Source organism: Neomonachus schauinslandi, chromosome 9, assembly GCF_002201575.2.
Source record: "Neomonachus schauinslandi chromosome 9, ASM220157v2, whole genome shotgun sequence".
Taxonomy (NCBI): Eukaryota; Metazoa; Chordata; class Mammalia; order Carnivora; family Phocidae; genus Neomonachus; species Neomonachus schauinslandi.
The window spans coordinates 139,902,614-139,928,490 of record NC_058411.1 but is presented as its reverse complement, the minus strand read 5'-3'; the positions used below and the strand labels follow the sequence as shown (position 1 = coordinate 139,928,490).

Here is a 25,877-nt window from a genome sequence, read left to right as displayed (position 1 = left end):
GTTAGTCTGTCTTAAGGTGTCCAGTAGGTCCCTTAGGCTCTGTTTGCTTTTCCTCTGTTTCTTCATTCTGTTCTCTGCCTCAATAATTGCCATTGTCTTATCTTCGAATTTGCAGATTCTTTCTTCTGTCTGCTTAAATTTGCCTTTGAAGCCCCCTTGTGCATTTTGCACTTAGTTATTGTACTTTTTCAACTCCACATCTTCCTTAAGTTCTCTGAACAACTTTAAGACAGTTATTTTATTTTTTTATTTTCTTTAAAGATTTTATTTATTTATTTGAGAGAGAGAGAATGAGGGAGAGCACATGAGAGGGGGGAGGGTCAGAGGGAGAAGCAGACTCCCTGCCGAGCAGGGAGCCCGATGCGGGACTCGATCCCGGGACTCCAGGATCATGACCCGAGCCAAAGGCAGTCGCTTAACCAACTGAGCCACCCAGGCGCCCCTAAGACAGTTATTTTAAAGTTTGCCTAGTATATCTGCCATTAGGTCTTTTTCAAGGACTGTTTCTGTTTATTTTTTCCCTTTGAACAGATCATACTTTCCTATTTCTTTGTATGCCTTGTGACTTTTTGTTGAACATGGGATATTTGAATCTAGTAATGTGGTAACTCTGGAAATCATATTCTCTTGCTTCCCCAGGAGATTCCCCAGGATTTCCCCCAAAATCCTTTGCTGTTTTTTATTGTTTTGTTTCTTGATTGCTGTAGGATTATTGTCTCTATGCTAGCTTAAGGTCTTCCTAGGTCTTCTCTCAGCCTTTCCTTGGGTATGGGTGGTCATTTTCTAATCTGCCCAATACGCAGTTGCTTTTTTTTTTTTTTTTAATTGGACTAGTCTTTAATGTCTAGCTCCCCAAAGGGGAAAAGGTAAGAAAATGAAGGCAGTGAATTGGGTGCTGGTCCTTTAAATACAGTGGAAGTCACTTCAGCTGCAGGAAGGAAATGCTTGCAACAAAGGGGGAAGTTCAACAACATGCTGCCTGCCTCTTTGGACTCTGAGATTAGAAGCAGGAATCAGCGCCCAGAGCCCAGATATTTGGAGGACAGGTTCCTTTCGTCCACCGTGGCTCCCACAGGCTGTGTACAGCTAGCTGTCTTCCTTCCATGTGACTGGGGATGAGGGATGGGTAGCCGCTTCTGTGCACAGAGCTGAAATTGACAGAAATTAACAGCACTGTACAGTCTAAGTCTTCCCCTAGACTTTACCGCTTTCAACAGGCTCCAGAGCTCCAAGATAGCCACATCAGACAGACCCCGCCAGCAGCGGCTGCCCAGGAGGGGAGACAGACGCCCGGGGCTTCCTCCTTTGCCACCTTCCCAGAATCCTCTACTTCATTTAATTTTATTATTTCCAGTTTTGCAAAAAGAGTGTTTTTGGCTATACTTTAGCTTGAACTAACTCAGCTTTGATTGCATTCCACAAGTTTTCATATGCCGTGTCCTCATATTTTCGCTATTATGATTAGTGCTGGGTACCAGATAATGCGGCTTCTACTATTTTTTGCTCTGGTACACTTGAGCGGCTGTGGGGGTTTTTTTTGTTTTGTTTTTTTTAGATTCAAAATACTGTGTTTTTGTTTTTTTGTTTTTGGTGAGCAGCAAAGCAAGGTTTATTGAGCCATAGCAAAGTGATAGTACAAAGCTCCCAAGGAGGGAGGGGACCCGAAAGGGTTGCCCTAAAATACTGTGAATTTTTAGCAATGGATTATAGACATTAAAACGTAATTCCATGAGTCCACAGTGATACAGAGACGATAGAGCGGAAGAATGTGGGCTGCTGGACGTAGAGCGGTCCAAGCTCCGCTCCTCTCTGGAGCGGTGACTTGGACGTTACTGGGGAAGGGGGGGCGTGGGGAATCTTGTTGTCCCCTCCCACGTGCTCCCTTGGCCTTGTCCTCGGTGCCCCCCATTTCCAGGCAGGAAACCCCTGGGACAGCTTAGGAACCTGCCCCTGGGACACGTAGGAGGAGCTGCAGCAGATGAGGAGGGTCGGAGGAGGCGCTGGGGATTGTACGTCGGCCCTCCCCGGGAGGGGAGCACGGGGCGCCGGGGACGAAGCCCCGCCCGCCGCGAAGGACTCCGAACGGCGTCGGCCCCTCTCGCATCCCCGCGTGGCGGGGGCGCGCGCCGGCAGCCGCGGGCGGGGCGGGGCGGGGCCGGGGGCGGGGCCGGGGCGGGGGAGGGGCGCGGCCGCCCGGAAGCGCCTTTCCCGGAAGGCACCGGGGCGGTGCCGGCCTCCAGGGGCGGCCTCGGCGATGGCGGCTGGGCGGCGGGAGCTCTCTGCCTAGCCAGAGGAGCCGTGTCGCTGGAGGATGGCCTCGCTTGGGCCGGCCGCTGTGGGCGAGCAGGTCCCGGGGGCCGAGGCGGAGCCGGGCGCCGCGGGGCCTCCGCCGCCACCGCCACCGCCGCCGCCGCCGTCGTCCTCTCTGGGGCCCCTGCTCCCCCTGCAGCGGGAGCCGCTATACAACTGGCAGGCGACCAAGGCGTCGCTGAAGGAGCGCTTCGCCTTCCTCTTCAACTCGGAGCTGCTGAGCGATGTGCGCTTCGTGCTGGGCAAGGGCCGCGGCGGCGCGGCCGCCGGGGGCCCGCAGCGCATCCCCGCCCACCGCTTCGTGCTGGCGGCCGGCAGCGCCGTCTTCGACGCCATGTTCAACGGCGGCATGGCCACCACGTCGGCCGAGATCGAGCTGCCCGACGTGGAGCCCGCCGCCTTCCTGGCGCTGCTGAGGTGAGCGGCTCCCCGCTGACCTTGCGCGCGAGCCTCTGCCGCGCGTCCCCGGCCTCAGTTTCCTCGCTGGCCGCCGGCGGTCGGGGGCACCGTCCCTTGTCTGCGTCCAGTCCGGGATTGTCCCGCCTTCGGGATTGGAGAAGTGGTGGGGCTCCGGTGTGGACCGGCTTGTCCCGAGGGCCTGTTTACAAGGTTTTATGTTTTTGCTGCGAGAGGGGGAGAGCGGAGAAGTCTCGTAGGACCGAGGGCCTGTTTGTGTGCGTTTTCAATTCGGACTCCTTTTGCGTTAGTGTAGGTATTAGTTGTAGGGACCCGGGGAAGGGGTGGGCCGAAACAAGTAGGTGTGGCTTTACCTGTCTCGGCGTTCCTGCGGACAAGGTCACATTTGCTTAAAAGTGAATCCAGCCGCCGGTGTTAAGAGTTTGCTTTTGGCTTATTTGAGGGTAATACGTTGACTTCTGATTAATTTTAGTTAGTGGAAGGGAGTTAATCCTTTGGCATTATTAGCTTGTAATCACAGAAGTCCAGTTGGGGAGCTATAGGCATTGTTTTCCACACTTTTACAAATGGGATGGGGGCCCAGAAAAGTCAAGTGACTGGGCAAGGTGAGAGCAACCTCCTAAGGAAGACCATGCTTCGTTACATCTAGAGGGTTTCAGCTGCCTGACAACAGTGTGTTACCAAAGTAGCACACAGCCTTGGTTGGTATAGAGGCAATAAACAGGTCAGTGAACAGATACATAGTCCACAAAGGCTCACAGCTCAATCGGGAAGATCAGTGGGAAACTGAATACAAAGTTAAAACAAGTAGAAAAGAAATGCCGAGATCCCATAAATAAATAGATAAAGGGCAAGATAGATAACTTAGGTAAAGAAAAAATACAGCTAATTAACAAAGAATGTTTAACCTCAGTAACTAAGGAAGTGGAGATTAAAAGCAAAGCATTTTTCCTCCCAGTATTTTATTTTGCTTATTTATTTTTTTAAAGATTTTATTTATTTGACAGAGAGAGACACAGCAAGAGAGGGAACACAAGCAGGGGGAGTGGGAGAGGGAGAAGCAGGCTTCCCGCCGAGCAGGGAGCCCGACGCGGGGCTCGATCCCAGGACCCTGGGATCATGACCTGAGCCGAAGGCAGACGCTTAACGACGGAGCCACCCAGGCGTCCCTCCTCCCAGTATTTTAAAGTTAATATTGGAAAAGCTCTCTCTGATAAAGATGGTGGTAAAACGGTTTGGCACTATAGATTCCCCCCCCCAAGTATTGAAGTACTGAGAAAAATGTTCTGTATAAAAATATTTACAGCTGAATTATTTATAGTAGTGAGGAAGTAGTCAGCTGTGGGAAATGGTTAGATAAACAATGATAGGTACATTAGATGCAGTGTAATGCTACTGAGCGTGATACTGATGAAGACTAGGTAATAATATTAACATGGGAAATGTGTATAATAAATAGAACTTGAAACTGTGTGTGCTGTGAATAAAACTGTGAAAAGGAACAGAACAAACATACCTAGAGATATGGATAGAAGGAAGCATACCAAAATGCTAACCAAAGTTGTGTTGGAGTGGTAAGATGATATTGCCTTTTTTTTCTTCTTTTCTCTTTGTTTCCCACATTTTCTGCAATTTAGTTAAATTACATTTATAAAGACAGAAAAAAAAACCAGCTCAAAAGCTAGGATGTAGGTCGTTTTGGTTTTGGTTTGAGGTTGACAGGATTGGTTATATCTTATTTAGATTTTCTAGACTACAAGTATTTTAAAGTGATTTGTTGGTCTCCCTGCATTGTAATCTCCTGGAGTGCTTGTTAAATTTGTAGATCGGTTCCTTCCTCTTTGAAATATTGTAACGTTTGGAGGTGGGACCTTGAGAGCATTTTAAATACTCTCCGTAAATACTAATAATACCAGCTAAATCTTAGAGCCACTGATTTAAAAATATTGTCGAGTTTTTTCCTTTAAAATTAGAAATTGGTAGAATAAGAATGTAGAGGGAAAGATGGTTAGTGGATATTTTCACTGATGCTGTTAATCACTCATCCTTTCCTGTCAATAGAAAATAAGTGAATTAATTTTAAATTTTTCCTGTGTTCAGTGTGGTCATGGTATTTGTCCTTCTTCAGATTCCAGTCATTGTTCTATTCTGAAATGATATCTGGACTGATTGTTACATGATATCTGGACTGAAAGGTATTGGCTGGCCGTGAAGCATAGATGCTGTCCTTACTTACTATTGTGTGACAAACAGATGTCTCATAGTTAGTACTTGCTGAGTGGGGAAAACAGGTTAGCTTCGGCCTATTTTTATTATGTTTACAAATTAGTTAACATTATAAAAAACTGCTTGTTTTGATCTGCCTGACCTTGAAGTGATGTTCTTCAGTGGTTCATTTGAGAAACACTGTGTGCCTCCTTGTGCCAGTCCCTGTCTTAGATGTTGGATACAACAGTGAACAAGAAAAAGTTGTGTATAATCTAGTAAGGAGAAACAAAGATATAATGTCAAGTACGGATAAATTAATGAAAAATGATCAAGCTGGGAGGGAAGGAGCATTCTAAGCTAGGCAAAGTACGTCTAAGGTCCTAAATTTCTCCTGTTTGGAGGAACTGCAAGAATAAACCAGTGTGATTTGAGCAGAATGAATAAGGGGGAAAGTGGTAGAAAATGAGGTCAAAAGGACTGGCTGGACGAGGTTGTGCAGGGCTGGATAGCCTGTGGAGGGACTTTGGTGTGTGGTGGGAAGCATTTGGAGAGTTTTCAGGGGGGCATGATGTGATCTGATTTACATTTTTAAAAACTCATTCTGGCAGTTGTTTGGAGATTAGACTGGAGAGGAAGTAAAATGGGCAGCGGGGAGCTGAATTAAGAGGCTTTTGCAGTAGTTCAGGCAAGAGATCTGCTCCTGGGTTACATATACCAGTGTGGGAGCGATAGATGGGATAACAAGTGGTCAGACTGTGGATATATGATTGACCTTTGAACACCATGAGTTTGAACTACGCGGGCACACGTATACACTGATTTTTTCCAATGAATATAGTACTGTAAATGTATTTTCTCTTCCTTATGATTTTAAAGATTTTATTTATTTATTTGAGAGAGAGAGAGAGGATGAGGGAGAGGGTGAGGGAGAGAGAAGCTGAAGCAGACTCTGCAGTGAGCACAGAGCCCGACATGGGGCTCGATCCCACAGCCGCTGAGTTCATGACCCGAGTCGAAACCAAGAGTCGAACGCTTAACTTACTGAGCCACCCAGGCGCCCCAGTGCATTTATTTAAAAAAAAAATTTTTTTAAGATTTTATTTGCTTATTTGAGAGAGGAGAGAGAGAGCGCACACAAACGGGGATAGGTACAGAGGGAAAGGGAGAAGCTGACTCCTCACTGAGCAGGGAGCCCGATGCGGGGCTCGATCCCAGGACCCTGGGATCATGACCTGAGCCGAAGGCAGACGCTTAACGACTGAGCCACCCAGGCATCCCTTCTTCCTTATTATTTTCTTGATAATATTTTATTTTCTCTAGCTCACTCAATTGGAAGAACACAGTATATAATAATTCAACATGCAAAATAATGTGTTAATTGATTGTTATCAGTATGTCTTCTGGTCTGTTTCACTCCCTAAAGGATTTTAGGGAGTGAAAAGTTGTATGCAGGTTTTCAGCTGTGTGGAGGGAGGGGGATGGGGAGTGGAGGCCATGCCCCTAACTGCAGCGTTGTTCAAGGGTCAACTGTATTTTGTAAAGGTAGAACCAAGAAGATTTCTAAGACCTTCAAAGAGGGCTATAGAGTGCAGCCAGAAATGTGAACCTGGAGTTTAGGGCAGAGCTTCTTACTGAACATAAATTTGAAAGCTAAGGGTGAATGAATGGTCTTTAAACCATGAGACCAAATGAGATTACCTAGGGAGGGAGTGCGGATTGTGAAAAGAGGTACCAGGATGAGCCCTGGGGGCCTCCACCCTGTGGAGATGTAGCAAAGGAGCAGAATAAAATGACACTGAGACACATCTCTCAGTGGAGTTGGACTGGAAAGCAAGGAGCCTGGGATCTTGAAAGTCAAGTTGAAGAAAGCGTGTCAACCAAGAGGGAGTTGTCAGCTGTGTTAAATGCTGCTGAGAGTTGGGTAAAATGAAGCTATTTGATAACCTTGGCAAGCGTGATTTTAGCAAATGGATTGGAGTAGCTTGGGGACAAAATAGGAGGTGAGGAGAGGGAGACAGCTAGTAAAAACAGTTCTCTCTGCAGCAGTTGTGTTGCAGAAAGGAACAGAAATGGAGTGGTGGAGGGAGACATGATGAACTATTCCTCGGGATTCTGTCCTCAGCTGCCTTTTTCCTTTCTCCTGTTAACTCATGGCCTTATATACTCCCCTAGCTATATTGCCAGACTTCCACTTAGTTTTATCTTATTTTTTTAAAGATTATTTATTTATTTATTAGAGAGCAAGAGACAGAGAGAGAGAGAGAGAGAGAGAGAGCAAACATGAGTGGGGGGGAAGGGCAGGGAGAGGGAGAAGCAGGCTCCCCTCTGAGCAGGGAACCCAATGAGGGACTTGATCCCAGGACCCTGGGATCATGACCTGAGCTGAAGGCAGATGCTTAACCGACTGAGCCACCCAGACACCCTTCCAGTTGGACATTCACAAATGAAAGTCTAGTATCCATAGAGGTGAACATGTAAATAAGAAAAATAATGTTTAATGTTTAAAACATTTAATGAGTGTTTACTGTGCCACTTACTGTTCCTTAAGTACGTTATGTGCACTTAAATTCCCATAGTCTTTGAGCAGGCACTCTTATTTATTTAGTTTTTTTTTTTTTTTTAAAGTAATCTCTACACCAAAGTGGGTGTAGAGCTCAAACTCACAACCCGGAGATCAAAGTCACATGCTCCACTGACTGAGCCATCCGGGCTCCCTGAGCAGGCACTCCTGTTATTACTCTCTTTATCAGTCAGCTTTTGCCACAGAAATGCTATAAAGCACCTGAAAATTTGGGGACTTAAAGAACAGTCATTTATTCTTGCTCATGGCTGTTCTTGCTCTGTGCACCCGTTGGGAGTTGACTCAAGTGGGCTTGGCTCCAAGCTGTAGTGTCGTTCCAGTCTGTTCCCATGTGTTTCTCATCCTTTAGGACCATTCCTGAGGGTTCTACTTCCTTCTCTTAATTTGTTTTCCTGCTTGGCTTCAACTAGACGGCACCTCTAGTCTTAGCTGTCCTCGCTTTCCACATTGTTAGCACAGTTCTCTCTCTAATATGTATTATCATATGATTGCCCTGAGTCTTTTAGTGGCTTCTTTTTGCCTATGGGTTGGAGTCTAAACACTTTAGCAGGCATACAGGAGCTCTGGGATGTGGTCTCTGTATCTTCCCGTTCCTCTCTGTCTGCTCAGTGCCCCAACTCTAATCACTCAGGGCCTTTTTCTTATTTCAAATGTCTGCCTTCTAAGGCCCCCTTGCCTTTGTACTTCTCTTTCTGCTAGAACATCTCCACCCTTAATTCCTACTCTTCAGATACAGTTCAGGCTTTACCTCTTCTGTAAAACCTCACTTAATTCCACCAGCAGGCAGAACTGTGCACTGTCTCACCCAGTCTCTCATAGCAAGTTTTGTATCCATTGCTGTAGAACAAAACACCACAACACTTACTTAGTGGCTTAAACATAGTTTTGTGACCTTTCACAGTTGTGTGGGCTGACTGAGGTCAGCTGTGTGGTTCTATGTATGGCATTTCCTTAGGTCTCACCTGCAGTCCTAGTCAGCAGTTGGGCTGGGGCATCTGGAGGTTTGAATCAGGTTCTGGGATGACTGAGCCCTTCCCCCGCTCTCTGTGGGGCTTCTCCAGTTGATCTTACCAGCCGAGTCGCTTGACTTCTCCTCGAATAGCAGCTCATGGCTTCTGAGAGCACAAAAGGGGAAGCTGCCAGGCATCCTCAGAGATTAGGCCCCAGACTGGCATGGTGTCACTTCTGCCACATTCTCTTGGTTAAAGGGAGTCACACAGGACTAGCCCAGACTTATGGGACAGATCTATCTAAGGCCATGCATAATAGAAAGCTTGATTGGTTGGGGCCATCTTTAGAGATTAGTTATCACACTGTGCCTAATATATAATTCTGGTATAATTGTGACATTACTTCTTAATCATTTCACTACCAAACCAGAAGCTTTCAGTGGGCAGAGCTGTCTTACCCATGTTGATATTTCTCATACCTGTCACAGTGTCGTGTATGATACACACACACACACATTCAATACATGTTTTTGAGGAAAATGAATGAGTCAGTAGTGATACAAAGGTTCTTACGCATGATCTTGTTTTCACCATAGTTTTTTAAAATTTTTACTCAAATATAACCTAAGTTTTATCTTTTTGGAAAACCATTAATCTTTGGGGTGGGGGGGAATAGGAATAGTTCAATGACATATCATTTCTCTTGTGCTCTTGTCCTTAAAGGTAGTAAATGAGGGCTGAAAGGTTCATTTTAAAATACAAAGAATTGAGGCGCCCGGGTGGCTCGGTTGAGCATCTGACTCTTTTTTTTTTTTTTAAGATTTTATTTATTTATCTGACAGAGACACACAGCGAGAGAGGGAACACAAGCAGGGGGAGTGGGAGAGGGAGAAGCAGGCTTCCCGCAGAGCAGGGAGCCCGATGTGGGGCTCGATCCCAGGACCCTGGGATGATGACCTGAGCCGAAGGCAGACGCTTAACGACTGAGCCACCCAGGCACCCCTGAGCATCTGACTCTTGATATCAGCTCAGGTTGTGATCTCAGGGTCTTGCGATCAGCCCGAGCACTGGGCTCTGTGCTTGGTGGGGGGTCTGCTTGGGGTGCTCTCTCTCTCCATCTCCCTCTGCCCTTCCCCATGCACATGTGCACGCTCTCTGTCTCTGAAATGAATGGATAAATCTTTTAAAAAAATACAAAGAACTGTGGTAATATGATTAATTTTAGTTATATTTTATAAACTTTGGGTTTTGTTATTGTAGCAATTTTAATAATTAAGTAGAAGGTTAGAAAACATATAAATAAAATAGGAACCAAGATGGTTCCTGGATTTTTTTTTTTTAAGATTTTATTTATTTATTTGACAGAGACACAGAGAGGGAACACAAGCAGGGGGCATGGGAGAGGCAGAAGCAGGCTTCCTGCAGAGCAGGGAGCCCGATGTGGGGCTCGATCCCAGGACCCTGAGATTATGACCTGAGCCGAAGGCAGACGCCTAACGACTGAACTACCCAGGTGCCCCTGGTTCCTGGATTTTTAAGTCTGTTTTCTCATTAGAAGTGAATATGGTTTCTCAGTCGTGTTACATAGAAACTTGTACTGAATTGTCTAGTCACTTAACATGTATTGATTAATGTTTAGCCATGTGCCCACACCGTGCCTGGTATTATAGAAAAGATGCACACAAAAAGTATAGGAAACACAAGTTCCATTTCTTATTGTTCATAGAACAGTATTTATTTATAACTTGCATTGCTCCAAAAAGAATTTAAAATGTCTTACAAAAAACACAATGGTAAGAAATAAAGCCAAGATGAAGCTAATATAAATATGCATGCTGTAGTAAGCCACATATTTAATTTTTTTAAAGATTTTATTTATTTGACAGAGCAAACACAAGTGGGGGGATCAGCAGAGAGAGGGAGAAGCAGGCTCCCCACTGAGCGGGGACCCCGATATGAGGCTTGATCCCAGGATTTCGGGGTCATGACCCGAGCCAAAGGCAGATGCCTAACCAGCTGAGTCATCCAGGCACCCCTCAAATTTAATTTTAATTGTTTTAGCAGCTAATGCAGAAAGAGAAACCTAGCTTTCTAGGTTATAATTCATAGTGTTTCTCAGATTAAAAACAAAAACCACCTGCTTAGTGAATGCACCAACTCTATCTGATAATCAGATCAATGAAAGAATTCCTGGTGAGTTTTCCTCATAAAGAAGGCATTACTGAAATGAGCAGTATCCTCAATCTGTCTTTAGATGTAAATGTTTCTTTAAAATATTTCTTGATATACGCTAAAGGTACATTACCAAAATGTAATTTAATAAAAGCAGTTTGAATGGGTATGTATGTGTGTCTCAAATAGAAGAGCCTAAAAACACAGTGTTCTCTTGTTGCTGGCGTGTTCTTTCCACCCTCTTGTCATCCTTTAGTCTTATGTCAGGTGGGATGTTTTTGCAGACAAAGCCCCCAGTTAGAGGCTTGTAGGACCATGTCCTCCAGCTCTGTGGTGTTTGTCGCCTTGTCTCCTCATGTACAAAGGCAAAGAGTGATAAAGGCCCCACATTTCTGCTCTTCATTTTATAACTCTAGTATTTTGCCTGAAAAAAAAAAAGGCAGGTGTAAAGATTCTTCCTACCTTGCCCTTTAAATTAAAATGTCATAGGTTTCTTTTTTTTTTTCTTTAAATATCCATACCTCTTCTGGCAAGCAACTTTTTTTTTTTTTTTTAAGATTTTATTTATTTATTCGACAGAGAGATAGCGAGAGCAGGAACACAAGCAGGGGGAGTGGGAGAGGGAGAAGCAGGCTTCCCGCCGAGCAGGGAGCCCGATGTGGGGCTCGATCCCAGGACCCTGGGATCATGACCTGAGCCGAAGGCAGATGCTTAACGACTGAGCCACCCAGGCGCCCCAAAATGTCATAGGTTTCTAATTCAAGAAGGGAACTGAGCATGTAGTAAGCCTTCTCTCTCTTCCAATTCAAGTGACTATAAGAAAATACAAAAGAGAATAAATCCGATAAAGTGAAGGGGAAAAGGGAGATGGGGTGGAAGCCAACAGTGTGGAAAGGGACAGAGCAGTTGAGAGTGTGCTGATAATGAAAGGGAGGGGATGACAGGAGCCCAGAATCCAGAGCTCAGGCAACTGCAGCCGGCTTCCCTGGCAGAACCACCCCCTCCACCCCAACAGAGGTTCTAGGCCAGGGTTGGTAGGGAGGTGGGTGAAATGAGAAGGTGGAGCTAAAATGTGGGAGTTAAATTTTTTATTAAGATTTTATTTATTTATTTAAGAGAGAGAAAGCAAGAGATAGCGCTTGAGCCGAGGGGGAGGGGCAGAGTGAGAAGCAGACTCCCCACTGAGCGGGGAGCCCCACCTGGGGGCAGTCCCAGGACTTTGGGATCATGACCTCAGCCAAAGGCAGACGCTTAACTGACTGAGCCACCCGGGTGGCCAAAGCTTGCTTATAGATTGCAAGAGCTGGTTAAGGAGTGAGAGCATGAATGACAAAGAGCAAGAGTAGCTGATCCTCAAGGAAATAGATAATTCAGGGAACAGAAAGGAACCTTTAAAACTTCAGTTAATATCATCTTGGAGACTTGAGTACATTTTTGTACCCATAAAACTGAGACATGGTGCTGTGGAGGAGAAAAGGAATGACTAAGAAAGAAGGAAGAATTCTTAGAAATGTAAGCATGTGTTGCTGGGGAGAAAAATAGAAGGCCAGTAGACAAGGGCACAGACATCTTCTAAAACAGAGGAAAACAGCAGAGAGAAAGAAATGAAGCAATACAAAAACAAACAGCCAACATTTGCGGAGGCTAAGTACTTGTCAGGCGCTATTCAAAACACTTCGTGTATTTCATTTATCCCAATCCTCAGGAGAGCGTGATGAAAGAGATGCTGTTACTCTCTTTTCAGAAAGGAATACAACGATGATAGCTTGTTTAAAGTCCCAGAGCTGGCAGTGATGGTCCAACCCAAGCCATGTCTTCCTGAGACCACACACATGAGAACAGCCCTCACCTGGTTGGCTTGCCAGTCTAGCCCTGGAAGCAGCCCAGGTGCGGAAATGGTGTGTTCTATGGTAGACAGCTGTGTGTTTCCCCACCTTCTCCATGCTGGGTAATAGCACCTGCCTTCCTTGTGGGAGGGTTCCGTGAACTGGCATTGGTCACATGGTGTGCACTCAACAAGTGTTGATTTGCTCTTTGCTCGTCCCCCTCCCCCTGACTAAAAGTGATGGCACCTTACTTGGTTTTTAATTCCCTGTACTTATCACAAAGTGTGACACATAACTTTTTTTTTTTTATTTATTTTATTTTTTTTTAAAAGATTATTTATTTGAGAGAGCGAGAATGAGAGAGAGTACATGAGAGGGGGGAGGGTCAGAGGGAGAAGCAGGCTCCTCGCTGAGCAGGGAGCCCGATGCGGGACTCGATCCCGGGACTCCAGGATCATGACCTGAGCCGAAGGCAGTTGCTTAACCAACTGAGCCACCCAGGCACCCAAGTGACACATAACTTTAAGGTAAAATATTATGAGGGTAATACAGATGGTTGACTTGACTCTCTGAAAAGAGGTTTTGGGGGAAAAAAATATTTTAAAATGGTGTGATCCTGAAAATCAGGAACCCTCACTTTGATTTGAAGTCTGAGCTGTAGAGGAGGAGAATGAGAATGAGCATTCTCCACTAGAGATAGTTTTAAGCACAGTGATATTATTTGGTTAGGGCAACAGGTTGGAGGAGGTCATGGGCTAGGGTTTTGTCTTGGGTGGTGATAATGGACACAGGAATGAAAGAAGAGGAAGTGGACCAGTAGAGGGAAGGGACGTGAAGTAGAACTTCCTCTCTTCACTCACTCCAGTGTAATAGAGGGTTCTGAGAGATGTTAATGGGTTTTCTTTTTTTTTTTTTTTTTAAAGATTTTATTTATTTATTTGACAGAGACAGAGATAGCGAGAGCAGGAACACAAGCAGCGGGAGTGGGAGAGGGAGAAGCAGGCTTCCCGCAGAGCAGGGAGCCCGACGCGGGGCTCGATCCCAGGACCCTGGGATGATGACCTGAGCCGAAGGCAGACGCTTAACGACTGAGCCACCCAGGCACCCGTTAATGGGTTTTCTTATTCTATGACTTGGGCCCTAGGAATATACATATAATTATTCTAATGTCTTTAGTATCACTAAAATGCAATTTTTTAAAGATTTATTTCTTTTAGAGAGAGAATTTTTTTTTAAGATTTTATTTATTTATTTGACAGAGACATAGCGAGAGAGGGAACACAAGCAGGGGGGAGTGGGAGAGGGAGAAGCAGGCCTCCCGCTGAGCAAGGAGCCCAATGTGGGGCTCGATCCCAGGACCCTGAGATTATGACCCGAGCCGAAGGCAGACGTTTAATGACTGAGCCACCCAGGCGCCCCGAGAGAGAGAGAATCTTAAGCAGACTCCCTGCTGAGCACAGAGCCCAATGCGCAGCTCAATCCCATGACCCTGAGATCATGACCTGAGCCAGAATCAAGAGTCAGATGCTCAACCAGCTGAGCCACCCAGGCACCCCACTAAAATGCAGTTCTTGTTCTTCATACCATCCTTTCCTACCCTCCTTGGCTTTCCTGTATATAGTTGAGAACTGGGCAGTACATGTACACAGGGTCTCTGAGGAGCCACAAAAGAGGCCTAAAGTTGATATGCAAAAGATAGTTCAATAAGAACTGCCCAGGCTTTCACTGAGAATCTTATGTCTTATTTGCAGTTCCGTGAAGCTGATCTATCTAGCAATCTAGCAGTTAGAAGCAGCGAACTGGGAGGAGGCAGTATTGGACTGATAGTATTTTGAGAGAAAATTAGACCTAAATACCTAAAAGTACAAAACGACATGGGTCATTTAAGATTTATTCCTCCAAAGACCCAGTACGCTAGTCTTTGGGCATTATGCTAGTTTGAGAGTAACAAAGAAAAGTTAAAAGATGCCCAGAATAACAAGACACCATTATCAGCAAATAAATGAATGTTTTGACATCTAGAGATGTGAACTTAAGCTACCTGTAGATTTGTTTAAATGAACATCCTTTGATGAAGGAGACGTAAGTGAACCACTGCTGTCCTGAGCTGCGGTGGGGTATTAAAAGACTCCTGAAAATTTGGCTTAAGAGAGATGGGTCTGTCTTGTGATCTTCACGTAACTTCAGTTACCTTGGTAAAATGGAGACACTACGCACCTCTCAGGACCAAGTAAGAATAAATGAGATGACGTATGTGCAAATGCCCTGTCGTCCTGCAAAGTCTGATACCAATTTCAGGTTGTTTTTCAGTTTGCTTGCTACCTTTTAAAATATTCCTCAGAGGTTTCGCTCTGATGGATTGCTTATCTAAAATATTAACGGCCATCTCTGTAATTTCCCAATTGCTTTCCAGATTTCTGTATTCAGATGAAGTTCAAATTGGCCCAGAGACAGTTATGACCACTCTTTATACTGCTAAGAAATATGCAGTCCCAGCCCTGGAAGCACATTGTGTGGAATTTCTCACCAAACATCTTCGGGCAGATAATGCCTTTATGTTACTTACTCAGGTAAGTAAATGTAGCTAAGGTGTGTATCGTCGTAGTTTTAAAAATTGAGTATAACTACATGTGAGTATTACACATTTCCTGGAGAATTAGTTCTAGATCATTAACTTAAAGTATATGTAATTATTTTTATAGTACCATTCAGGGAAATATATCAGATTCATATGCTTTTAGAATAGAAAAGCAAATCAGAGTACATACAACATCATATAGGTGAAGAAACTGAAGCCTTATTTAAGTAGGCTGTTACGACTCAGAGATACAGTTCTTTATGACTGGAGTTGGAATTAGCATCCATTGTTGTTCCTGGTATGATTTGAGAGTATGATAATAGCATGAGGTTTTCTGGACATCTTTGGTCTCAATTTTTGTTGGATCTGGAATAAAGATTGAAGTTTCAAGTCCAGAAAAGTTCTAAGATTTACTCTCTTTGGACCTAATCTGAAAGTTTGGAGGAGTTAGAATTTAAGGTTTATATGAAATATTCTTTCTCTGATATTTAAATGTTTTCACTAAATACAGTATATGTACAGAAAAGTACACATTATTGTAAGTACACAGTCTGATGGATTTTTACAAACTGAACACATCTATGGAACCATTAACCAGTCTTTACCATATTATTTGGCCATTTATTAGATGCCTGGAATCTGAGCTTTGTACTTTAGATATAAATAAATCACTGTTTTTCCTTTTAGGCAAAGTTATAATACCCGTATATGAATTGTTTTAAAAATTCTGAGCTAGCCTATAGACATTTGTTAAGGATTGAATTATGTCTCCAAAATATATGTGTTGAAATCCTAATTCCTAGTACCTCAGAATGTGATCTTATTTGGAGATAGGGTCTTTACAGAGGTAAGCAAGTTAAAATGAGGACAAAAAAAATTCTAAGCTGGTAATATATAATCCTATTGAGTATTAGTACTGGACCCACTCACAAATGTCCCCTTTCATTTTTCATTTTCCAAATGGAAAAACTAAAGCCTGGGCTGATGAACTACCTGCCCAAAGGCTCACAACAGGCTAGCTGGGGCCAGAGCCTCGAGCTCAGATTTTCCAGCCCTGCATCTACTCTGTCATATGGAGAACGTCTGATGGCACCTTTTCTTGTTGGGTTTTTTTTCCATCTTCTATCATCAAATATTTGCAATTATGGAAGAAAGAAACTGCTGACCTGTGGACATAATCACAGAACCCATGTCTGTCTGTAGTATCACTGACACTAAGCTAGTCGCTTTGAACGTATTATCACATTTACTTATCACAGTAAGTGATAATAATTATCACAATTACACGCATTACAACTCTGTGATGTTATTTACTGTTATCCCCATTTTAAAGATGAAGAAATTTGAAAACTCAGGGACGTATCTTATTTAACATTAGACAGCGAGTGGTAAAACTAAGATCCCAGCCTTCAACCGGTTATGGTTAAGGTGTGTGGTATTGATGGCGTGATAACAGCAGACCATACTGAGTGATGACTGTGCACCAGCACTTTGTGTGCAGTCTTCTACAGTAACTTTGGGAGGCGTAGGTGTTCTAGGTGAAAGTTTTCTTATGTTCCCCATTTTATAGTTAAGGAGATAGAGGCAGAGAGACGTGAAATAACTTAACCAAGGTCATAGAACTATTAGGCAATGTCACCCTGCATTTTTTCCTCGTTTGAATTTGTGATGAAAATCTAATATGGGAATTGATATTCTAAGATTCTTTATTGTCCAAGGGTTTTAAGGTATGTGGAAAGGATCACTTAATTACTTTTATTTTTAAAGTTTAGTGAAAAATTCAGAAACCAGTAAATTAAACTGTGACAAAGTATGGTTTCTAGTTCAGGTTCAAGGTGGGACCTGAGAATCTATTTCTCACGGGCTTTCAGATGACCCCTGCGCTTCTGTACCAACTTTGAGTAGTAAGGGTTAACACAGGTCACTATGAGAACAAAAAGGAACTTTTCAGTGCCCTGTTGGTCTGAGAACCCAATATTATTCCACATCTTTCATTGGTGGGGTCATGTGAATTAGCCCACAAATTGTCATGTGAACTTTTTATTCCTGCCAAGTGAGTCATTTGAACTGAACATGTTCATTTATTTGAGAGGACGTTTGCCAGCTTCATGCTAACACAGAAGGCCAGTATGCTGTACCAGCTTGGGTTACACAGGGAAAAAACACTTTTTATGAACTAACACAATCATAGTGATAGTTTTTCAGAGATAATGCCAGACTCAAACTGAATTTTGGGAAAATGTATTTTACTCTAACTAGCAACAATAGAGCCCATAGGAAACTTGATATTGCCTGTGTAACCTGAGGAGTAACTGAAATATTGCTCTTCTGAATAAAACAATTTTTACAAAAAATTGAAACACAAATTTTTGCATAAACACTAACTAAAAATATAGTTGAGTTGGCCCGTTAAAACACTTACTATTAGAATTTCACTTGATAAAAATGTACTGCTTTTCATATTTTAAAAATGCATGAACTATGATCCTAGAATGGATCCTGTTCCAGAAGGAAAAGTGTTATAAAAAACATTGGTTCAGGGCACCTGGGTGGTGCAGTTAGTTAAGCAACCGACTGGCTCTTGGTTTCGGCTCAGGTCGTGATCTCAGGGTCATGAGAGTGAGCCCTGGGCCAGCTCCGTGCTCAGCGCAGAGTCTGCTTAAGTTTCTTTCTCCCTCTCCCTCTGCCCACCGGCCCTGTTCCCGCGCACATGCATGCATGCTCGCTCGCTCTCTTTTTTTTTAAAGATTTTATTTATTTGACAGAGAGAGACACAGCGAGAGAGGGAACACAAGCAGGGGGAGTGAGAGAGGGAGAAGCAGGCCTCCCGCCGAGCAGGGAGCCCGATGCGGGGCTCGATCCCAGGACTCCGGGATCATGACCTGAGCTGAAGGCAGACGCTCAACGACTGAGCCACCCAGGCGCCCCGCTCGCTCGCTCTCTTAAAAAAAAAAAAAAAAAAAAAATTGGGTCAGTTGGCAAAACTGAAATACAGTAGATTAGATAAAAATATTATAAGGTTATTTACCAAAGTTAATCACCATGGGTTATATAAGAGAATATTCTTATTCTTAGGAAATACATACTGAAGTATTTAAGAGTAAGGGCAACGATGTGTGTAATTTATTCCTGAATAGTTCACCTCAAATACACAGGCAGACACTATACATTACCTATTTTCTTATACATTATTATCCCATTTGTGTGTGTGTGTGTGTGTGTAAAACCTGTATATATGCTTGTGTGTGTATAGAGAGAGAGTGCAAATGATAAAACGGGTGAAATGTTAAGTAATATTTAGATGGGTAAATCTGGGTAAAGGGTGTTATGGGTGTTCTTTTCACTTGCAGCTTTTCTGTAAATTTGAAATTATTTTTTTTAAAGTATTTCTAAATTTATTTTTTAAAATTTATTTATTTGAGAGAGAGAGAGAGAGAGCACAAGCAGGGGGAGTGGGAGAGGGAGAAGCAGGCTTCCCGTGGAGCAGGGAGCCCGATGTGGGCTCGATCCCAGGACCCTGGGATCATGACCTGAGCCGAAGGCAGACGCTTAACGACTGAGCCACCCAGGTGCCCCAAGTGTTTCTAAATTTAAAAAATTCAAGAGAAAATTACAAGGACTAGAGTTAATTTTATGCTACTAAATCAGATTTTATATTTTTTGTGGAAAAATTTGAGCAAATTAATATAAGGCCAATATATGATCTAAGAGCATTTTCAAACATGTTTGAGTGTTCTATAATTTTAAGAAATATTCTACTGACTTAAAATACATACATGTTTTATATATGTAAATATATATCATGTATTATATATCTCTTTTTTTAAATAGAGATTTTATTTTAGAGAGAGAGAGTGAGCAGGAGGGGGGTGGCAGAAGGAGATGGAGAGAGAGAATCTCAGGCAGACTCCCCACCAAGTGCAGAGCCTGATGTGGGGCTCAATCTCAGGACCCTGAGATTGTGACCTGAGCTGAAATCAAGAGTTGGGCTCTTAACTGACTGAGCCACTTGGGTGCCCCTATATATATCTATTTTAAATTTAATCCAGTGTGTTTATAGCTCTCTTCTCTCATAAAACACAAGATACCTGTTTAGTTTAGGGACGTTTATTATTTGTTCAGTAGCATCTGAGTTACTGAATCCCTTGAAAATGAATTTTATTTTACAAATAAATGAAGAGTCATCAGCCATGCCAGATAATGGTCAATTAATTGGCAGTATTCTCAGCAGGTTTCTGCATGACCCAGCATGGAATACTTCTGTGCATTTTCTATTTGTCCATACTGTTAAATGTAAATAGACCTGACCTGAGGCCAGGGTGAAAGCTTGGTCATTGGCATAACTATCATCACATCTTTTTTTTAGCGTTATTATTATTTTTTTTAAGGTTTTATTTATTTAAGAGAGAGAGCATAAGCGGGGTGAGGGGCAGAGGGAGAAGCAGGGTCCTTGCTAGGCAGGGAACCCAATAAGGGGCTTGATCCCGGGACTCCAGGATCATGACCTAAGCCCAAGGCAGACATTTAACCTGAGCCACCCAGGCCGCCCCAGTGTTATGGTTTTCTAAATCGTGAGTTTGGATTTTCCATCCCTTTCCTCCACGACTGGCTTTTAAACTTGTTTTTGTGTTTGTGTTTTTATTTTATCTTATTTTTTTTTTTTTTAAGATTGTATTTATTTACTTGACAGAGAGAGACACAGCGAGAGCAGGAACACAAGAAGGGGGAGTGGGAGAGGGAGCAGCAGGCTTCCCGCTGAGCAGGGAGCCCGATGCGATGCGGGGCTTGATCCCAGGACCCTGAGATCATGACCTGAGCCGAAGGCAGACGCTTAACGACTGAGCCACTCAGGCGCCCCTATTTTATCTTATTTTTAAAAGAGAGAGTGACCCAGGATAGGGGGGAGAGGAGAGAGAATCTTAAGCAGGCTCTGTGCTTAGCACAGAGCCCACTGTGGGGCTCGATCTCACAACCCTGAGATCATGACCTGAGCTGAAATCAAGAGTCAGACACTTAACTGAGCCACCCAGGTGCCCCTAACCTTTTTTTTTGAAATTATAATATGCATCCTGATTAACCACATATTATAAGCTTGAACCTCTGACTTTTTTTTTTTTAAGATTTTATTTTTATTTGAGACAGAGAGAGAGAGAGAGAGAGAGAGAGCGCACAAGCAGGGGGAGCGGCAGGCAAAGGGAGAAGCAGGCTCCCTGCTGAGCAAGGAGCCCAGTGCGGGGCTCAATCCCAGGACCCTGGGATCATGACCTGAGTCCAAGGCAGACGCTTAACTGACTGAGCCACCCAGGTGTCCCTTGACTTCTGACTTCTTAAAGCCTAGATTAGCTTTATTGGAATCCTACAGTATACTTTTGTTGTTGTTGTTGTTGTTACATAAAGTAACCCATTTATTATAGGCTAGCAATGTTTCAAATGGCGGAGCTTCTGCTGGCCTTTCAACTCCTTCAGTCGTCCGATGGCGGACTTTACCGGGACGGCAGGTGGTGTGGTAGGTCCAGATGCCACCAGCGACGGTTTTCAGGCAGGAACAACAGTGCCAGATCCCCACAGCTCATCTTCTCATTGTGGTTTTGCCACAGAAGGAGCAAGTGTACTTGGTGTGCTGGCTCATTTCAATCTTCTTCACCGTTTTCCTGAGGGAGGCACCCTAACGGGCCCCATATTTACCCACGATTCCGACCTCCTTGGGGCGTTTAGCCATGTTGCCACAAACTAGGTCTGAGCCCAGAGAGGCCCTATAGTATACTTTTGCTCAGTTTATGCTGTGGCTTCTTTTGCTTATCATTATGTTTGTGGGATTCATTCATATTATTATGTGTAGTTGTAGATCACTCTTATATAATATTCGGTCCTGTGACTATTTGCTTTTCTGTTGTTGAGCCTAGTTTTTGCTTAAGTATCCAGAACTTTCATGCTCTAAAATTCTGGTACTTCATTCTCTCCCCACAGTCAAGACAGAAAATGGAAAAAAAAAAAAAATCTGTTTGTACTGGTATGCTTGACAATTGATACCGTTTAGTAAAAATATCCTAAAACTTGGATTTAAGTAATGGCTTTACAACATAACTAGTTAGATCATATTAGGCAAATCAGTACACCTTTCTTTTTTTTTTTTTAAAGATTTATTTATTTATTTGAGAGGGCGAGAATGAGAGAGAGTACATGAGAGGGGGGAGGGTCAGAGGGAGAAGCAGACTCCCCGCCGAGCAGGGAGCCCGATGCGGGACTCGATCCCAGGACTCCAGGATCATGACCTGAGCCGAAGGCAGCCGCTTAACCAACTGAGCCACCCAGGCGCCCTTTTTTTTTTAAAGATCAGTACACCTTTCTGAGCCTGTTTCCACATCTTGAAAATGGGAAAATAATGTCTGCCTCATCTAACCTAGAGTGTTTGTTAAGGATCAAAATAAGTGTAAGAAACCAGGCAGTGTATATATATGAGCATATGAAAAGAAAAATAACAAGGTTGTCAGTGGTGATGTGAATTTGTTGTTATCTAAGCAAGGCATTTGTGCTTTTAGCTTTTCATTTCTGGTTACAGAATGGAAAGTTTTAAGAATATATACACATGATAATGGTATTTAAGGTAGGTGTTTTTACATGATTAGCAGTTGTAACTGTTGACAGTGTTAACTTTGAATATGTACAGACTGAAGGTAGAATAACAATGAAAACAAAATAACTCTCTTTTTGTACGTTCAGGCTCGATTGTTTGATGAACCTCAGCTTGCTAGTCTTTGTCTAGACACGATAGACAAGAGCACAATGGATGCGATAAGCGCAGAGGGCTTCACCGACATCGATATAGGTAAGTCCGGCAGCTGCGAGACATGCCGCCTACGTGCAGCAACGCCTTACCGGTCAGCCTGTCTGCTGGACAGGCCGTTACTGTAAAGTAGTCGTTTTTCCAGATTCGGTAAGTCTACCTCTTAAGAGTTTTGCTTTATTTTGGTGATATATTCCTAAAAGTCCTAACTACTTTATCACGTTTTAAAGAAATGTCAAATTCATTGAATGTACACCATGTGCATGGCATTACAGAAGGTCATTGAGGAAATACAAAGAGTAAGATGTGATGTTTCTTAAGGAAAATATGATCTAATTGGAGAATCAAGGAACACATATGTGAAAATATGTGAAAATAAGACACTAACAGAAAATTCTGGATAGCATACAGCAAAATGTGATTTTGCCTTTTCTGAGCTAAATGTTATAGAAAATAACCACTGTGCAAATCCAAAACATGGGAAGATTACCTCAAATTGAGTAGCGTTAGGAAAGTCTTGACAGGGGAGATTCTGATCTGGGCTGTAAAGAATGGGTAGTATTTGGATAATGCAGAGGGGAGGGCACTTAAGGCAGGTGGAACCACAGGAAGAAGTGGATGGAGGAGGGGGAGGGGGTGTGCGGCAAGTTAGAGCCTGGCTGCGCAGGACCGGCTAAGGCTAAGGAGTTTGACTTTTGTTGTAGGAGATCAGAGAGAGCTGACCCAGCCTTGTGACCTGAAATACTGTCTTCACCATGATGAACACAAAATGTATATTAGATATCTATGATTGTCTGTTATTATCCATCTTGCCGGCAGACAGGAAAAAGTATGGGAAGGGAGAACACGCCCATCTTGAAAGCTTTGGCCTTGAAGTGGCACCTGCGTTTTCACTCTTCATTGTCTCAAATTCAGTCTCCTGATCCCACGTGACTTCAGCGGAAGGTCAGGAAGAAGAGAGAATGGCACTGGCCGCCTCCTCTTTCTGCACCTGACCTAGTCTCCTGCCGTTCTCCCCGTCACTCCCTGCCTTTCATATACACTGGCCAGGGTTATTTCTCTTTTAAGCCTTTGTATTTACTATTCCATTGATTAGAATCCTTTTCCCCCAAGTCTGTATGTGGCCTCCTCCTCTATATTATTCTGATACCAAGTTAAATGAGACCTAAGACAGACCACCTCAGACCTTAGTCAAAGTAGATACCACGTTCCCCTGAACAATCCCTGTGCTGTTACTCTGGTTGATTTTCCTCATGATATATTTTACTATTTGAAATTCTTAAGTAGATATTTGTCTGTGTATGTTTATGATAATTGTCTAGCTTCCCCACCTAGATTGTAAACTTTTTTTTTTTCTTAAGACTTTATTTCTCAATAATCCTTACAACCAACTTGGGGCTTGACCTTACAACCCCGAGATCAAGAGTCATGTGCTTACCGACTGAGCCAGCCAGGCACTCCTATTGTAAACTCTTTAAAGTCAGGGACTTTGTCTTGTTTACCACTGTATTTCTAGCACTGAAGACAGTAGAACATAGTACCTGTTCAGTTAATATTTGCTCACCAACTGCACTGTCTAGAATGTTGCCTTTCCTTCCCACCTTGGCTAGTTCTCACTCAGTCTTAATGTCTTGGCTCAAATTCTACTTCTGCAGTGACTCCTTTCTAGAGAGCTGACGTCCCACCCTCTTCCATGACATTTAGTGTATTCTCTTATAACAACATCCCATTGATAGCGTGCCTCTCTGTTGCACAGTACCTTGGGAAGGATTTATACTCATTTTGCATTAATTATACTGAAGGGCAGGGGCTAGATTCCTCCCCAGTATACGTAATAGGCCATTGACTGGATGTTTGAGAGCCCCAAGCACTGCCCACATTGCTAAGGAAACATTGCTTCATCCTAATTTTCTTCCCCTTAAGGGGAAGAAATGGAGTACTCAAGTACTCCATTTGTACTTCAGTCTGTATTTGAAATAATACTGTTTGCATCTGGATGACTTCCTCCTGGAAGTTCTTTTGTAAATAACCGCCATGTTAGGCATGCCATTGGAACCTGGAATTCTTGAAGAAGGTGCCTTGTACACGGTGAATACTCTCTAAATATTTGTTGATTTGATTTGACTCACAGCTGCTTATATTAAAATCTAGCCTTGCGTTGTGTTTATAAAACAAAACCTTAGATGTTTTTATGGGCTTTATTAGGCTCTTGGCTGCCAATAAAAGACCTGTGTGTTTCCACACCATGGTCTAGTTTGCCTCAAATGCACTTGTTAAAACTTGCTATTGAAAGAGAAGTCTAGGAGCTGAGAGAAAGCTGGGCCAGGCTTCGGGAGCTCTTCGCACAGTTGATAGTTTCAGATTCTGGGGAAGCTTTTTCTCCTCTGGGATTTGAATATATGTTCTGGAGGGAATGTGCTTACTATTCTCCAAGTAGAGAGAGACCGTTTCTCTCTTAGAGCTTTTTGCTAAGGGAAGAAGATAATATGTCACACTGATAGGAAAAAAAGCAAATTTACATTATGCTAAAGGCAGTATAATGTGCTTTATTTTTCCCCCCTTGCTGATATTTTAAGTTTTTGTGTTTATCTTTACTGAAGTTTACTAGCATATGGAGTAGAGATTTATAGATCCAAGGTTGTGTTTTCCCACTGAATGATCAGTTATGGTCAGTGTATATTCCTAATCCTTTTAAGTTTTGAGGCATATAGGTTTACATTCATTTACCTGTGAAAAAGTTTTATGGAGCCTTAGTTTGTATTCATCTGCTCAGCTACAAGAGAAGGAAAAACATGATTAAAAAAAAAAAAATTATAACCTATTCATTTTTAACATATCATTGTGCCCCTATTGTGTTCTGGGGACTGAGACATCTTTGCTGGAATGATAGCTGTGGTTTGATATTGACCAAATATTTGGATGTGGTATGAATGTGTAGACCGTTATAGAATGTAAATTTTTTTTTTTTTTTAAGATTTTATTTATTTATTTGACAGAGAGAGAGAGAGAATGAGAGAGGGAACACAAGCAGGGGGAGTGGGAGAGGGAGAAGCAGGCTTCCCGAGGAGCAGGGAGCCCGATGTGGAGCTCCATCCCAGGACCCTGGGATCATGACCTGAGTCGAAGGCAGATGCTTAACGACTGAGCCGCCCAGGTGCCCCGAATGTAATTTTTTTAAAATAAAATTTTCTTAGATGTGTAATACTGGGTAATTTAAGCATATTTAATGTCTTCATTGATTTCTGCTATATATGGCATCCTCATTTTTATTTGAATCTTGTGGTTATTAGTGCTCATTATTATGAATATCAGTTATTGTATAGTGAAGCCTTCAGGCCTCTGAAGTGGTTTTTTTGTTTGTGTGCTTTTGTTTTGTCTTTAAATATTTATTTATTTATTTTAGAGGAGGAGGTGGCATGTGCAGAGGGGAGGGGCAGAGGGAGAGAGTCCTCAATCCCCACTGAGCACAGAGCCTGACTCATGGCTCAGTTCCATGACCCTGAGATCATGACCTGAGCTGAAACTAAGGGTTGGATGCTCAGCCGACTGAGCCACCCAGGTGCCCCCTGTGTGTTTGTTTTTTAATCTTCCTCTTTGTATAAAGACTCTTGACTGTAGTGCTTTTCAGGCACCTACTTCTACTTTTCAGATCTCCTCTCTTCTCTGCCCCTGTTTGTGTGCAGCCTATTGTTTTATCTAGTCTGTTGGCCTCTCAGGCCCCCTCTCTGACTTCTGCTTTTGATCTACTGTAGAGAATCTGAGCTAATTTTTTACAATTTTGCGTCTGATAAAAGGAGAAGGATTCCGAGTGAGGGCCTGAGTTCTGGGCATGACATTTATACTTGGAGGTCAGATAGGGAGTTCAAACTTAAGATGTCCCAAATTAAACTCCAGATCTCGCCTCTCACCATCCCCCAAAACCTCCTTCGTAGGCTTTCCCATCTCGAGTCACTGTCCCTGTCATCTGTCTGTTGCTTAGACTATAGACCTGGGAATTATCCTTGACCCCTCTCTGTCACCCTCTATATTCAGTCTGTGAGGACATCACATG

The 25,877-nt window shown here is 43.2% G+C and overlaps 1 protein-coding gene across 2 annotated transcripts in view; it reads left to right on the top strand.

The window, feature by feature from the left end:
- The first annotated feature begins 2,215 nt into the window (after positions 1-2,215).
- The window catches only part of BTBD1 (BTB domain containing 1), a 42,760-nt gene continuing 19,098 nt past the window's right edge, over positions 2,216-25,877 (top strand). For both annotated transcript variants that reach the window (XM_021680586.1, XM_021680585.1), the window contains exons 1-3: positions 2,216-2,727; positions 14,878-15,034; positions 21,763-21,868. In XM_021680586.1, coding sequence (XP_021536261.1) covers positions 2,312-2,727; positions 14,878-15,034; positions 21,763-21,868 — 679 coding nt within the window. In that variant the 5' untranslated portion in view covers positions 2,216-2,311. The remainder of the gene's footprint in view (positions 2,728-14,877; positions 15,035-21,762; positions 21,869-25,877) is intronic.